This window comes from Pseudochaenichthys georgianus, unplaced genomic scaffold, assembly GCF_902827115.2.
Source record: "Pseudochaenichthys georgianus unplaced genomic scaffold, fPseGeo1.2 scaffold_1203_arrow_ctg1, whole genome shotgun sequence".
In the NCBI taxonomy this organism is placed as follows: Eukaryota; Metazoa; Chordata; class Actinopteri; order Perciformes; family Channichthyidae; genus Pseudochaenichthys; species Pseudochaenichthys georgianus.
In genome coordinates this window covers 1-16,304 of record NW_027262135.1, presented here as the reverse complement: position 1 = coordinate 16,304, position 16,304 = coordinate 1, and the positions used below count along the sequence as shown (strand labels likewise).

The 16,304-nt window shown below is 48.2% G+C and overlaps 1 protein-coding gene across 1 annotated transcript; it reads left to right on the top strand.

The window, feature by feature from the left end:
- The first annotated feature begins 11,075 nt into the window (after window positions 1–11,075).
- LOC139433202 (uncharacterized) lies at window positions 11,076–11,978 on the top strand. Its single transcript, XM_071202118.1, has 2 exons — window positions 11,076–11,150; window positions 11,237–11,978. The coding sequence occupies exons 1-2, from the start codon at window positions 11,088–11,090 to the stop codon at window positions 11,927–11,929; spliced, it is 756 nt and encodes a 251-aa protein (XP_071058219.1). The 5' UTR covers window positions 11,076–11,087; the 3' UTR covers window positions 11,930–11,978.
- Window positions 11,979–16,304: the final 4,326 nt, after the last annotated feature.

Genomic DNA, 16,304 nt, shown 5'->3' with positions numbered 1-16,304 from the left:
TCTGTCTGACCTTTGTTTTGTTTTGTTTGTGTGTGCTCGCCCCAATTCCTGTAAAGCGACCTTGGGTCCCTTGAAAGGCGCTATAGAAATCTCAGTTATTATTATTTATTATTATTAATAATTACGTCTTACCTTTTTTGATTTGTGATCAAAAGTTGTGTTCAACGGAATAAAAACAGTGCTCAAGGTTAATCCAATGTCTTTGTGTCACGTAGAAATGTTTACTGATAATCCATCATCATATTTATGGCAATATACTGGGTATAAAGTTTTGCCGTCCAGGCTTACACTTTCAGATATGCTTTGTTTGCTTCTCTATTACGTCCGCTATGGTAATGTTTACGTGGATTTGGGAACTGCCCATCGATTCTATTGGATGTAATGGTTAAGAAAAAGGTGTAAATCACACGAATCGACCAATGGGTTCCAGAGATATGGTCCTGCGTAAAGTATAAATAATGCCAGCCAGCGTAACAACATTACTGTTTACAACGTAACGAAGAAGGAATTGCAGCAGGACCCAGAGTGCACGGAGCACAGAGCGGACAGCAGATAACGGAATTGCAGTTTTATTGCTTATAGATTATCAGAACATTTCAAAGGGGACACAGCCCCATTGGATATTAATCTATGGATTAACTACATCATCGTTTTTATCGTTTTAATGCCATTGAAGAGCAGTTTAGACCAGACAACGAGGAAGGTAAGTCATTGTTAGCCTAACGCATGTTAGTACCACTTGTTTTCATGTACGTTTTTGTTGATAACCTCGCGAGTTTGTATCTTTCAGTGTTGAGGTGGGCACCGTTAGATTCTGTGTCTTTACGATCATAAACAATGTGTTGGATGTGCAGCTAGGATAAGTAATAAGGGAGCTAGGAGTGATTTTCGGTGCAGTAATAGGTTAGCATTTTTCGCTCGGGGGGCTAATTCAGAGGCTCACTGTAAGAGGATAACAGAGTAGGCCTATATATATATTTTTTTTTTTCACAACAGTTTAAAGGATGGAATGAATACCTATAGTGATAATTCAAAGTAATAAAATGATTTTTACAGTGAAAAAGTTCAAATGGAACTGATGGTTCCCAAATTACCCAGAGGTGAGTCCGCTTGGACTTTATTTTCTAAACCTCTCTAAAAAGGTCAAATTTCACTTGTTTTGCATCAATCTTGATACAGGGTACTTATTATATGTTATAGTTTGGATTTCTTTTTTTTCTTTTAGTCTACTAGCCCATCATTCAAGGGTGGTTTTCACTATAAGTAATGTTTTTTTTTTAGGCGGACAATATAATTTACATGTTTTTACTGTGTTCCATCTGAATTTACTTTAAAATAAAAACATCTATATTGATTCTGACACTTCTACATCCAACTCACAGATGTAACCTTGCTTTGAGAGAAAATATTATTGATGTACCCCTTTTAGAAGTGAAGATATAGTCTTTGTTGTGTTAGTGGCATTTTCAAGCCTGAAACCTGAAAAACAGGCTCAGGGCTTAAGAGGTTAAGAAAAGGTTTTATCACTGCTACTTTAAATGATTGTGGAACATAGCCCGATAATAAAGATATATTCTTGTCTTGTCTTCATATTCTTGCTCTGCTCGTCTACGATCACCAAGCTCTCCTCCACCTCAGACCCTCATTGGAGTTTATACTGCTGCCCAAACCTACATCTGGAAATCATACATCGCCAGATGTAGGAGCAAGTATTGTATTACTTATAAACACCTCTCTTAGCTCAGGATGTGTCCCAGCTGCCTTCAAACATGCCGTGGTGCAGCCACTACTTAAAAAGAAAAATCTCTATCCCTCCATTCTCGCAAATTTTAGGCCCATCTCCCAGCTACCTTTTTTATCTAAAGTCCTGGAGTGAGTAGTCAATGTCCAGCTACAGTCTTTTTTAATCACACATGGCATTCATGAAAAGTTTCAGTCTGTCTTCAAACCCATGCACAGTACTGAAACAGCCCTTTTAAGAGTTTTTAATGATCTGCTCTTAGCCGCCGACTCAGGCAGCCCAGCTGTCCTGGTGCTGTTATACCTGACAGCTGCTTTTGACACTGTGGACCATAGCATCCTGTTGTCGCGGCTCGAACAGTCCGCAGGCATCACAGGCTCTGCCCTTGCATGGTTCAGATCCTACCTGACAGACCGCAGCTTCTCAGTGCAGCTAGGTGCCTTCTCCTCTGCCAAAGCGCCTCTTACCTGTGGGGTTCCCCAAGGCTCTATTCTGGGCCCCATCCTTTTTCTACTGTACATACTGCCCCTAGGTTCAATTCTCACAAAACACAACATCCCCTTCCATTCTTACGCCGATGATGTACAGATCTATGTGCCTCTCAATTCTAATGTCAACTCATTACAGCTATTGATGGACTGCTTGACAGAGATCAAATCCTGGCTGAGCAAAAATGTTCTCAACTTCAACGAGAACAAGACCGAGGTCATATTTGTTGGACCCCAACCTCCAGCCTCTCCAGTTGATATTCTGGGCTGCCTCAATAAAAACATCCTCCCCTCTGTAATGAACCTTGGAGTGACCTTCAATAGCGCTTTTAAATTTGATAAGCAGGTCAGCAGCGTAGTAAAAACCTGCTTTTTTTAAATACGACTATTGGCCAAGACCAAGTCGTTTTTATCTTTTAAAGATCTGGAAAGGGTTATTAACGCCTTTGTAACCACAAGGTTGAATTATTGCAATGCCCTATACGTGGGTATGGACCAGGCGCCAATTAGACGCCTGCAGCTAGTGCAGAACGCAGCTGCACGTCTTCTCACTGGCCACAAAAAGCGTAACCACATCACCCCAATTCTGGCCTCCAATTAGGTTCTGCATTGATTTTAAACTCCTTTTATTTGTTTTTAAAGCACTAAATGGGCTGGCTCCTGCCTACATAGCCGAACTCCTCCATCGCCACACCCCAGCCAGAGCATTAAGGTCAGCTGACCAGCTGCTGCTGGTAGTGCCCAAGACCAGGCTCAAAACCCGAGGGCACCGAGCCTTCACAGCAGCTGGCCCTAGGCTCTGGAACACTCTGCCCCTCCATGTGAGGTCGGCTCAGACCCTAGGCCTAGGGGTTTTTAAATCAACACTAAAAACGAACTTCTTCTCCCTGGCCTTCTAGTCAGAGCGGAGCACGACTCATGACATTTCCCTGTGTTTGATTGTTATATTTGCTGTTGTAATTTTTTGTCTTCTGTTTGCGACTGTAGTAATGTGTTATTTATTATTTCCATGTACAGCACTTTGGCTCGACCAAAAATCGTTTTTGAAATGTACTATATAAATAAAACCTGATTTGATTTGATATTCATAATATTTAATAAAGAAGTGTTAATTAATGGAAAAACTTGCTTTAACAGAAATTGGGTCTAACGTTGATGGTTTAAAAGAAAGAATCATTGAATTCAATTGTTCAAGGTTTATGGTTGAAAAGTATTCTAATTTACTATCTAGTGTAATATTAGAACTTACCTTTCTGGGAGTTGTTGATAACACTATACTGGTCAAAGGCAAGAGGTCATTCATTTTGTTTCTAAGAGTAACAATTTTATCATTAAAAAAGCACATACAATTCTTCTTTTTCAAAGGAGCAACAGAGTCTAATTTTATTCGCAGCACACTTGGAGCACTATCAACAACATGATCAATTTGGGGTGGTGTACATTTTGTATAAGTTTCCTCCCTTACATGCAGACATGCTATCGAGTAAGTATTGATGGAATCTCTTCCTTAAATTTGGCAATAGCACTAACAGATAGGTTTCTGCTGCAAGAACTTTTGACTAATGCTTTGTAGTCTAGTAACAGTACTTCAAAAGTTACTAAGAAATGGTCGGATAAAGCAGGATTATGCGGTTCGAATAATAGTTGCTCAATTTCAATACCATAAGTCAGAACAAGGTCGAGAGTGTGATTATAGCAGTGGGTTGGTTTATTTACACTCTGACGGAAACCAATATAATCTAATATAGAGTTAAATGCAACAGTGAGGCTATTTTTATCATCGTCAACATGAATATTAAAGTCACCTACGATAATTACTTTATCTGTTTTAAGAACCAAAGTTGATAAAAACTCAGAGAATTCTGATAAAAATGTGGAATAAGGACCTGGTGGACGGTACACTGTAACAAATAAGATTGGCTGTAAAGTTTTCCAGGTCGGATGCGTAAGACTAAAAACGAGACTTTCAAAGGAGGTATAATTTAATTTTGGTTTAGTATTGATAAGTAAACTTGAGTCAAAGATTGCTGCAACGCCACCTCCTCAGCCCGTGCCTCGGGCAATATGAGTATTGATATGGTTGGGTGGAGTGGCCTCATTTATGCTGACATATTTTTCATGTCTAAACCAAGTTTCAGTGAGACAGCATATATCAATATTATAATCTGATATTAAAGGTGACATGTCATGCTTTTCCGGTTATTGCCCGTCCCCTTGTGTGTTATGAAGGTTTTTATGCATGTAAACGGTCTGCAGAGTCAACACCCTCAAAGTACACCATGTAGCGAGTAAAACTCTAAAACAGAAAATACCTCCCCAAAACGCCTCGTTGGAGATACGTCACTGTCCATTTGATTCTTCCGGGTACATCATGATGTCATGTCGTCCCCGGAACGAAATGGACCAATCCGTGGAGCCGTTACGTTACGTCCGCGGAGCCGTTACGTTTAAGCCCCCGCTGATTGGTCCAAATTGACCAATCCACGGACTTCCTCACACACTCAGTGCATGCAGCTCAGCTGATTTCTCCTCCCTGGCTGCAGGCTGATAACAGACAGTTGGGATCGCGGCGAAATTCTCTCTGCAGACCCATTCTCACAGCGTTTATCAACCTTTTTCTTACTCAATATCAAGCCACACTTATTGTTTTTACTTCGGCTGTGACTTTGTGTGTGCTCAGGGTGAGTTTGGCTGTGTTTCGCTGTGTATCGCTAAACAAGGAAATCACACCTCCACGGAGCTTAGCGCGATTCACAACGTCCCGACCAATCAGAGCACACTGTGCTCACAGGGAGGGGGGGAGAGCTGCAACGAGCCGTTTAGAGGAGAGAGTGAATACACATACTTTACAGAGATGCTGTATGCGAAACCAATGTGAGTTTGGAAAATTGCACAGTATCTATTCTAGTAGACCACAACAATGGAATTATGATCAGTGGAAATGGCCATGACATGTGACCTTTAAATAATTTACCAATATTGCTTTAGATGCTAGAGATCTTATGTTTAAGTGTCCACTTTTAATCTTCCTGTTTTGTTGCACTGTAGTAGTTGTTACATTTACCTTTATTAGGTTATTATGTATGAAACCTCTATTAGGTTTTACTTTAAATTGTCCTTGGGCAGACACACACACACCATTAATATTGGGTATTGTAAGGCAAATGTCAGCCTTATGAACGGAGGTACCGTGGGACTTGCCCTTCCCATGTACGGGAGTCCGCTCAATGGAAATGCGATGTCAAGTTCCGATGTCAAGTTCCTGTCAGCGGCTAGACATATGTTACCAGTGTTTACCAGTGTTGCCAGGGGCATGATAACATCCTCCACTGGAGGTTGGGTGTTGCTGCTGTGAATAAGGCCGACTATGGGTGCCGATGGGCGGACGGTAAAGCACCGCAAAGTAGACCCCCTTTAAGTGTAAGGCAAATGTCAGCCTTATGAACGGAGGTACCGTGGGACTTGCCCTTCCCATGTACGGGAGTCCGCTCAATGGAAATGCGATGTCAAGTTCCGATGTCAAGTTCCTGTCAGCGGCTAGACATATGTTACCAGTGTTTACCAGTGTTGCCAGGGGCATGATAACATCCTCCACTGGAGGTTGGGTGTTGCTGCTGTGAATAAGGCCGACTATGGGTGCTGATGGGCGGACGGTAAAGCACCGCAAAGTAGACCCCCTTTAAGTGTAAGGCAAATGTCAGCCTTATGAACGGAGGTACCGTGGGACTTGCCCTTCCCATGTACGGGAGTCCGCTCAATGGAAATGCGATGTCAAGTTCCGATGTCAAGTTCCTGTCAGCGGCTAGACATATGTTACCAGTGTTTACCAGTGTTGCCAGGGGCATGATAACATCCTCCACTGGAGGTTGGGTGTTGCTGCTGTGAATAAGGCCGACTATGGGTGCTGATGGGCGGACGGTAAAGCACCGCAAAGTATACCCCCTTTAAGTGTAGCCAGGGGCACGAGAAACATCCTCCATGGAGGTTGGGTGTTGCTGCTGTGAATAAGGCCGACTATGGGTGCTGATGGGCGGACGGTAAAGCACCGCAAAGTATACCCCCTTTAAGTGTAGCCAGGGGCACGAGAAACATCCTCCATGGAGGTTGGGTGTTGCTGCTGTGAATAAGGCCGACTATGGGTGCTGATGGGCGGACGGTAAAGCACCGCAAAGTATACCCCCTTTAAGTGTAGCCAGGGGCACGAGAAACATCCTCCATGGAGGTTGGGTGCTGCTGCTGTGAAGAAGGCCGACTATGGGTGCTGATGGGTGGACGGTAAAGCACCGCAAAGTATACCCCCTTTAAGTGTAGCCAGGGGCACGAGCAAAATCCTCCATGGAGGTTGGGTGCTGCTGCTGTGAGGAAGGCCGACTATGGGTGCTGATGGGCGGACGGTAAAGCACCGCAAAGTATACCCCCTTTAAGTGTAGCCAGGGTCACCCTGCATGCGTCGTCAAATGTGATTGAAATGGACAGATTCCTGTACATTTCAATCACTTTTAATGGGAGTCGTCAGTATATGGAGCTTAACCCATAATTCCCGGACGTTCCAGGCCGAATTTGGAAGCTCATATGCGGCCTGCCATGCGCCTCCACCCGTGGAAAGCAAAAAAAAGTAAAGAAAACGGTCAATTATATGTTAAAATAATCAAAAATGAAGTTTTTGAAAATTCTTGAAAAACGGCTAAGTGCCAACGGGGGAGGGGGTCAAGTCTTCGGCGCTTCGGAACGAAGCCCCGGAGACTTTTGCACTCCCCCGTTGCAATTTACAACGGAGAGGGGAAACGAGAGCTCCCCTCCTCCGTCCAAAATTTTCATTCATCTTTTCCAAGCTACCATCTGCACGAAATCGGAAACCCGGTTTTTGAGAGCACTTAGAAAAAAACGAGCTATTTTCACATGATGGGGAAATCATGGAGGAATGTATCCGCCTCATGAGCACTTTGGATCGGATGAAATTGTTGCCTGGAGGACCCCCAATCATGGTTCTCACAAAACTTTAAGTTTTCAAACTGGTGTCTGGAGGAATGCAAGGGGAGTTGTCAGGGGACTCTACCCGCCTCAAGAGGCACTATTTTGGGATACATTTTATCCATTTTCACCCCTTTTTATGGTTCTTCCAAAAAGTTAACTTATACTTTTTCCGACTCTGGAGAAAGGTAGGGGGAGTTGTCAGGGGACTCTACCTGCCTTTTGGAACACTATTTTCGGATACAATTTATCCATTTTCACCCTTTTCTCTGGTTCTTCCAAAAGTTGACTTTAACTTTTTCCCACCCTGGATAAAGGTATGGGGAGTTGTCAGGGGACTCTACCTGCCTTTTGGAACACTATTTTCGGATACAATTTATCCATTTTCACCCTTTTCTCTGGTTCTTCCAAAAGTTGACTTAAACTTGTTCCCACCCTGGAGAAAGGTATGGGGAGTTGTCAGGGGACTCTACCTGCCTTTTGGAACACTATTTTCGGATACAATTTATCCATTTTCACCCTTTTCTCTGGTTCTTCCAAAAGTTGACTTAAACTTGTTCCCACCCTGGAGAAAGGTATGGGGAGTTGTCAGGGGGCTCTACCTGGCAGTTGAGAAGGGTTCAATGCCTCCCCGGAGGATACTGTTATCCCGGCAACCCGCCAGCAGATGAAAAGACCCACCCCTCCGCCTCTCCACCTCTTCTGAGGGACGAGGGAACCGCGCGGGGGTCTGCTGGAGGCTACTGCCGGGTGCTCCGTCCTGCGCCTCACCGGGACCCTGACTCCAGCGCGGTGTGGCGGCCTCGCCCTGGCCGTCCACCCTCTGGGTACCTGACTCCCCTGCCTCCTCCGGGGGGCAGTTGAGAAGGGTTCAATGCCTCCCCGGAGGATACTGTTATCCCGGCAACCCGCCAGCAGATGAAAAGACCCACCCCTCCGCCTCTCCACCTCTTCTGAGGGACGAGGGAACCGCGCGGGGGTCTGCTGGAGGCTACTGCCGGGTGCTCCGTCCTGCGCCTCACCGGGACCCTGACTCCAGCGCGGTGTGGCGGCCTCGCCCTGGCCGTCCACCCTCTGGGTACCTGACTCCCCTGCCTCCTCCGGGGGGCAGTTGAGAAGGGTTCAATGCCTCCCCGGAGGATACTGTTATCCCGGCAACCCGCCAGCAGATGAAAAGACCCACCCCTCCGCCTCTCCACCTCTTCTGAGGGACGAGGGAACCGCGCGGGGGTCTGCTGGAGGCTACTGCCGGGTGCTCCGTCCTGCGCCTCACCGGGACCCTGACTCCAGCGCGGTGTGGCGGCCTCGCCCTGGCCGTCCACCCTCTGGGTACCTGACTCCCCTGCCTCCTCCGGGGGGCAGTTGAGAAGGGTTCAATGCCTCCCCGGAGGATACTGTTATCCCGGCAACCCGCCAGCAGATGAAAAGACCCACCCCCCTCCGCCTCTCCACCTCTTCTGAGGGACGAGGGAACCGCGCGGGGGTCTGCTGGAGGCTACTGCCGGGTGCTCCGTCCTGCGCCTCACCGGGACCCTGACTCCAGCGCGGTGTGGCGGCCTCGCCCTGGCCGTCCACCCTCTGGGTACCTGACTCCCCTGCCTCCTCCGGGGGGCAGTTGAGAGGGGTTCAATGCCTCCCCGGAGGATACTGTTATCCCGGCAACCCGCCAGCAGATGAAAAGACCCACCCCTCCGCCTCTCCACCTCTTCTGAGGGACGAGGGAACCGCGCGGGGGTCTGCTGGAGGCTACTGCCGGGTGCTCCGTCCTGCGCCTCACCGGTACCCTGACTCCAGCGCGGTGTGGCGGCCTCGCCCTGGCCGTCCACCCTCTGGGTACCTGACTCCCCTGCCTCCTCCGGGGGGCAGTTGAGAAGGGTTCAATGCCTCCCCGGAGGATACTGTTATCCCGGCAACCCGCCAGCAGATGAAAAGACCCACCCCTCCGCCTCTCCACCTCTTCTGAGGGACGAGGGAACCGCGCGGGGGTCTGCTGGAGGCTACTGCCGGGTGCTCCGTCCTGCGCCTCACCGGGACCCTGACTCCAGCGCGGTGTGGCGGCCTCGCCCTGGCCGTCCACCGTGCGCCCTCTGGGTCGTACCCGAAACTGTCGGGTATCCTTTGGGAGAATCAGACTCTGGAGGAACGTGAGGGGAGATTACAGGGATCTCTGCCCGCCTAACGAGTGCCTAAATGGGACACCGCACCATGATGCAAATGAAAACAAACACAGATTTGAAAATAAGCTGAGTGCGTCTTTCGTGAGTCTTTTCACGCTTCCTTCTTTTTTACCCACGATTCTGGTGACATTTTCCGGTACCGAAATGCTCAAGAATACAGGTCGGATGGCGGTCCGTTGTCCGATCTGCAATAGCTCCTACCGTGCCCTGAGCAAGCACCTACAGAGGAACCATGGTGTGCGTAACTTGGATGAAAGAAAAATTCTGCTGTTGTTGGCCAACGGACGGACCAACATTAGGCTCCATCCCTGTACCATTCTGGGATGCGAGTACCACGGCACAAGGCTGGATCGCCACTTGGCCAGAGACCATGTTGAGCTGGCCCGGGAGGAACTACATGTGGTTCAAAATCAAATGAAAATGACAGTGGCCAAGAAGGAGCTTTATGAACTCCGAATGACAAACCCCACAATAGAAATGATTACCGCTTGGGCTGTTGACACGGTGGCAGACGACGATATACTGTCACAACCTCCACCCTTGTCCCCGGTGAATGAATGTGACAACCCGGACTGCAAAGAATGGAGGCTGGAGGCTAACGCAGTGAGGGCTCAGCGGGACATATATGCTGCTGAGGTGAAATCCCTGCGCTGCAAGTTGCAGCAGAGGATAAAGGACAAGCGACAGAGGATGGATCAGCGGGCCGGGGACATGCCCGCGTTCGATGGGGAGGAACGAGAGCGGGTCATTCTGAAGAAACGACCCCGACCAGAGTCGACACCAACGAGGCTGTCCAAGTCGAAAGGTCCCTCCTGCAGCAAGTCTCCCATTCCTGCCTGCAGCACGTCTCCCATTCCCGCCTGCAGCACGTCTCCCATTCCCGCCTGCAGCAAGTCCCCCACTGGCTCTCACACCCATTCACCCAGCTCCTCAGAGCCTGCATCCATCCATACCGAGGCCTCGTCAACCTCCCCTCCCATAAATTCCCCCTGGTTCCGGGGCAGGGGCCGGGGAAATATAATGCGGGACATAACATTCCCACGGATCATGGGTAAGTGTTTTGGCTATGTGACACATGCAGTTTCTGTAACACATCATGTGTTGTCATTAAAGTACTGTTTATATTTCACAGAGGAGTATCTGCAAGGATACCGGGAGCATTATGCAGGTATCGACCCACCAGTGAGGCTCCAGGAAAACACAGTCTCCAAACTAAGCAGAGTGAAGTCGTTCCTCAGTTTCATGGCACACGGTTTCAATCGCCTGTCTGACTGGCTCTTTTTGAGGGATCTCAAGAGGATACGCGGGTGGTCCCGGAGCCTGATGAAGTCAAGCCTTCAGGTCACGACCTCCGACTTCTACATCAAGAATATATCACACTTTCTCAAGTACATGGCCGACACACCGTGCAAGGGGAGCAGGCTCAGCCAAACGGACATGATTTTAATCAAACGGGAAGTAGTTGCCATCCTGAAGTCCCTGAAGAGAAAAGTACTTATCCACCAGATGCAAGTGAAGCGTGACAAGATGGAAGGTCTGCCGAGCCACAACGACCTAATGACATGCTTGACTTCGACCACCACTCGCATCCCTCAGCTCCTGGATGTGATGGCCAGCAATCCGACTACCGCGACCCGGACACTGCTCTATGGGTATATGACTCTTCATTGGAGCTGCATTTATGGCCACCGTCCGGGGGTCTACTCCAACATGACCAACGCCGAGGTCCGAAAGGCGGATACAACTGGCACTGCCTTCGGCTACCTGGTTCATGTGAGTGCTATTAATCAATGTATTTATTCTGGCAGTTATATGCATGATTGACATTGTATTGACACTCTCTATCTCTGTCATAACAGGTAAGTAACCACAAGACGGCCAACGCGTTCGGGGAGGCGCAGCTGTACCTCACCGTAGAAGAATTTGGATGGATGAAGAGGTGGCTGGAAATTAAGGGTACGCTGACCTGCACCCAGAGCCGTTACTTTCTGTACACAGAGGGGAAGAACCCGTTCAGGAAGCTTGCCTACTCCCTGAGGTTGGCATGGGCTGATGTGGGGCTCCGCAGTCCCATTAACTTCACCGACCTCCGCACAGTCCACGCCGATAATGCGAAGAGGTTTCAAGACAAAGGCAACCGCCAAAGAGTGAGTGATTTCATGTGTCACAACACTGCAACTGCGGACAAATTTTACGCGAATAATCCTTCTTTGAAGGAGGCTGCGGACATTCGGTTGCTCTTCACACAGTCACTTCAAGCAGCGGCGGCGGCATCGACAGCAGCAGCGGGAAATGAAGACACTTTTGCGGGTATTGACATCGACAGTGACAACTCTGGAGAGGAGCACAGCCCGGCTCCCTACCAAGACTCCCTACCAAGACATGTCCCGAAGAGGGACCAGTCACTGGCCGAACACAACCCCTCAGACATGGGTGAAGAGAGGGTGCCATACTCTGCCCCAACTTCACCCACTGTTGCCAGTGATCAACTTGTAAATATGCAGTGTGTTGTTGTAATCAGTCCCCTTGTAAATACGTTATATCCTGTTTGAATTTATTTATTACTGTCAATATTACTGTAAATAAAGTTTGTTAAAATTACTAAGTGTTCTGTTTTTAATCCCACTATGGGTTTTCTTCTTTTAAGATCCCCAGGGGCACGATATTCTGGTTCTGGTGGTAGCATGTAGGTGTTTAGTCCGAGTGAGGAGTGCTCAAGTGTGGGATGATTTGTAAGGTAGAAGAGGGTAAAAAAAGTTAAAGTGTGAACCTCCAGCAGGGCAGGTGGTGCTGTGAAGAAGGCCGACTATGGGTGCCGATGGGCGGACGGCAAAGCACCGCAAAGTAGACCCCCTTTAAGTGTAGCCAGGGGCACGAGCAAAATCCTCCATGGAGGTTGGGTGCTGCTGCTGTGAAGAAGGCCGACTATGGGTGCCGATGGGCGGACGGCAAAGCACCGCAAAGTAGACCCCCTTTAAGTGTAGCCAGGGGCACGAGCAAAATCCTCCATGGAGGTTGGGTGCTGCTGCTGTGAGGAAGGCCGACTATGGGTGCTGATGGGCGGACGGTAAAGCACCGCAAAGTAGACCCCCTTTAAGTGTAGCCAGGGGCACGAGCAAAATCCTCCATGGAGGTTGGGTGCTGCTGCTGTGAGGAAGGCCGACTATGGGTGCTGATGGGCGGACGGTAAAGCACCGCAAAGTAGACCCCCTTTAAGTGTAGCCAGGGGCACGAGCAAAAGCCTCCATGGAGGTTGGGTGCTGCTGCTGTGAGGATGGCCGACTATGGGTGCTGATGGGCGGACGGTAAAGCACCGCAAAGTAGACCCCCTTTAAGTGTAGCCAGGGGCACGAGCAAAATCCTCCATGGAGGTTGGGTGCTGCTGCTGTGAGGAAGGCCGACTATGGGTGCTGATGGGCGGACGGTAAAGCACCGCAAAGTAGACCCCCTTTAAGTGTAGCCAGGGGCACGAGCAAAATCCTCCATGGAGGTTGGGTGCTGCTGCTGTGAGGAAGGCCGACTATGGGTGCTGATGGGCGGACGGTAAAGCACCGCAAAGTATACCCCCTTTAAGTGTAGCCAGGGGCACGAGAAACATCCTCCATGGAGGTTGGGTGCTGCTGCTGTGAGGAAGGCCGACTATGGGTGCTGATGGGCGGACGGTAAAGCACCGCAAAGTATACCCCCTTTAAGTGTAGCCAGGGGCACGAGAAACATCCTCCATGGAGGTTGGGTGCTGCTGCTGTGAGGAAGGCCGACTATGGGTGCTGATGGGCGGACGGTAAAGCACCGCAAAGTAGACCCCCCTTTAAGATTCCCAGGGGCACGAGATTCTTGAGGGTGTGATCATCTTGGTTTAGTCCGTGGGGGAGTGCTTAAGTTCGGGGGCCCGGGGACCCAAGGTGCTCGAGGTTCTGGAGGTACATGGGAGGGATCCTGGAGCTCCTTAGTCCGTGTTTTGGGGGTCTTGGAGCGGCCACAGAGAGGTGCTTTTCCCCGGGGTATGTCATGGAAGTCTGAAATAACCTGTTTGCTCATGTCAGGGAGAGATGCTGGGGCTGCTGCGTCCGTGTTTTGGGGGTCTTGGAGCGGCCCCGAAGAGGTGGCTTTGTCGGTGTACGTAATGTAAGTGTGAACTAGCCTGTTTTCTCAAGGCAGGGAGGGATCCTGGAGCTCCTTAGTCCGTGTTTTGGGGGTCTTGGAGCGGCCACAGAGAGGTGCTTTTCCCCGGGGTATGTCATGGAAGTCTGAAATAACCTGTTTGCTCATGTCAGGGAGAGATGCTGGGGCTGCTGCGTCCGTGTTTTGGGGGTCTTGGAGCGGCCCCGAAGAGGTGGCTTTGTCGGTGTACGTAATGTAAGTGTGAACTAGCCTGTTTTCTCAAGGCAGGGAGGGATCCTGGAGCTCCTTAGTCCGTGTTTTGGGGGTCTTGGAGCGGCCACAGAGAGGTGCTTTTCCCCGGGGTATGTCATGGAAGTCTGAAATAACCTGTTTGCTCATGTCAGGGAGAGATGCTGGGGCTGCTGCGTCCGTGTTTTGGGGGTCTTGGAGCGGCCCCGAAGAGGTGGCTTTGTCGGTGTACCTAATGGGTAAGAAAGCCAGTCTACACAGGTCGTGAAATGTGATTGAAATGTACAGAGTGCTGTACATTTCAATCACTTTGAATGGGAGTGGTGAGGTGTGGATGAAATGGCCATATCTCCCTTAAATTCACATCAAACTCACCCATCTTTCACACACTAATTCATGGGTAACAGAGCCATGTGCACCATGCATTTAAAGTAATGTTAGCCAGCTTTCAGACACTAATTCGTGGGGAAGAAAGTCACCCTGGTCGGGTCGGGAAATGTGATTGAAATGTACAGAGTGCTGTACATTTCAATCACTTTGAATGGGAGTCGTGAGGTGTGGATGAAATGGCCATATCTCCCTTAAATTCACAGCAAATTTACCCATCTTTCACACACTATTTCATGGGTAATAAAGCCATGTGCACACTGTATTTAAAGGGCTGCAGGAACACTTTACCCGCCTTTTAAACACCTTTTCCTGGGTAAACAATCCATGTATTTCCGCCTGCTTTCCATCAGCACCCGCCAGTCATCTCCCTGTTTGAAAGGGCCATATCTCCCTTAAATTCACAGCAAATTTACCCATCTTTCACACACTATTTCATGGGTAATAAAGCCATGTGCACACTGTATTTAAAGGGCTGCAGGAACACTTTACCCGCCTTTTAAACACCTTTTCCTGGGTAAAACAATCCATGTATTTCCGCCTGCTTTCCATCAGCACCCGCCAGTCATCTCCCTGTTTGAAAGGGCCATATCTCCCTTAAATTCACAGCAAATTTACCCATCTTTCACACACTATTTCATGGGTAATAAAGCCATGTGCACACTGTATTTAAAGGGCTGCAGGAACACTTTACCCGCCTTTTAAACACCTTTTCCTGGGTAAACAATCCATGTATTTCCGCCTGCTTTCCATCAGCACCCGCCAGTCATCTCCCTGTTTGAAAGGGCCATATCTCCCTTAAATTCACAGCAAATTTACCCATCTTTCACACACTATTTCATGGGTAATAAAGCCATGTGCACACTGTATTTAAAGGGCTGCAGGAACACTTTACCCGCCTTTTAAACACCTTTTCCTGGGTAAACAATCCATGTATTTCCGCCTGCTTTCCATCAGCACCCGCCAGTCATTTCAAACGGTTTCAAATCGTTTTTTTCACTTTTAAAAAGAGCTTTCTGCCCTGTAAATGATTTCTAATCATTATTACCGTCATGGAGGAGCTGCAGGGACACTTTACCCGCCTTTTAAACACCTTTTCCTGGGTAAACAATCCATTTATTTCCGCCTGCTTTCCATCAGCACCCGCCAGTCATTTCAAACGGTTTCAAATCGTTTTTTCACTTTTAAAAAGAGCTTTCTGCCCTGGCAATTATATCTAATCATTATTACCGTCATGGAGGAGCTGCAGGAACACTTTACCCGCCTTCTAAACACTTATTCCTGGCTAAAACAATCAATGTATTTCCGCCAGGGTCACAGCCTGCTGCTGCTGCTGCTGCTGCGGCGGCTGCTGCTGCTGCTCTCCCTCCCTAAATTCACATCAAAGTCACCCAGCTTTCACACACTATTTCATGGGTAATAAAGCCATGTGCACACTGTATTTAAAGTAATGTTAGCCAGCTTTCAGACACTAATTCCTGGGGAAGAAAGTCACCCTGGACGGGTCATCAAATGTGATTGAAATGGACAGATTCCTGTACATTTCAATCACTTTTAATGGGAGTCGTGAGGTGTGGATGAAATGGCCATATCTTCCTTAAATTCACATCAAAGTCACCCAGCTTTCACACACTATTTCATGGGTAATAAAGCCATGTGCACACTGTATTTAAAGTAATGTTAGCCAGCTTTCAGACACTAATTCCTGGGGAAGAAAGTCACCCTGGACGGGTCATCAAATGTGATTGAAATGGACAGATTCCTGTACATTTCAATCACTTTTAATGGGAGTCGTGAGGTGTGGATGAAATGGCCATATCTTCCTTAAATTCACATCAAAGTCACCCAGCTTTCACACACTATTTCATGGGTAATAAAGCCATGTGCACACTGTATTTAAAGTAATGTTAGCCAGCTTTCAGACACTAATTCCTGGGGAAGAAAGTCACCCTGGACGGGTCATCAAATGTGATTGAAATGGACAGATTCCTGTACATTTCAATCACTTTTAATGGGAGTCGTGAGGTGTGGATGAAATGGCCATATCTTCCTTAAATTCACATCAAAGTCACCCAGCTTTCACACACTATTTCATGGGTAATAAAGCCATGTGCACACTGTATTTAAAGTAATGTTAGCCAGCTTTCAGACACTAATTCCTGGGGAAGAAAGTCACCCTGGACGGGTCAT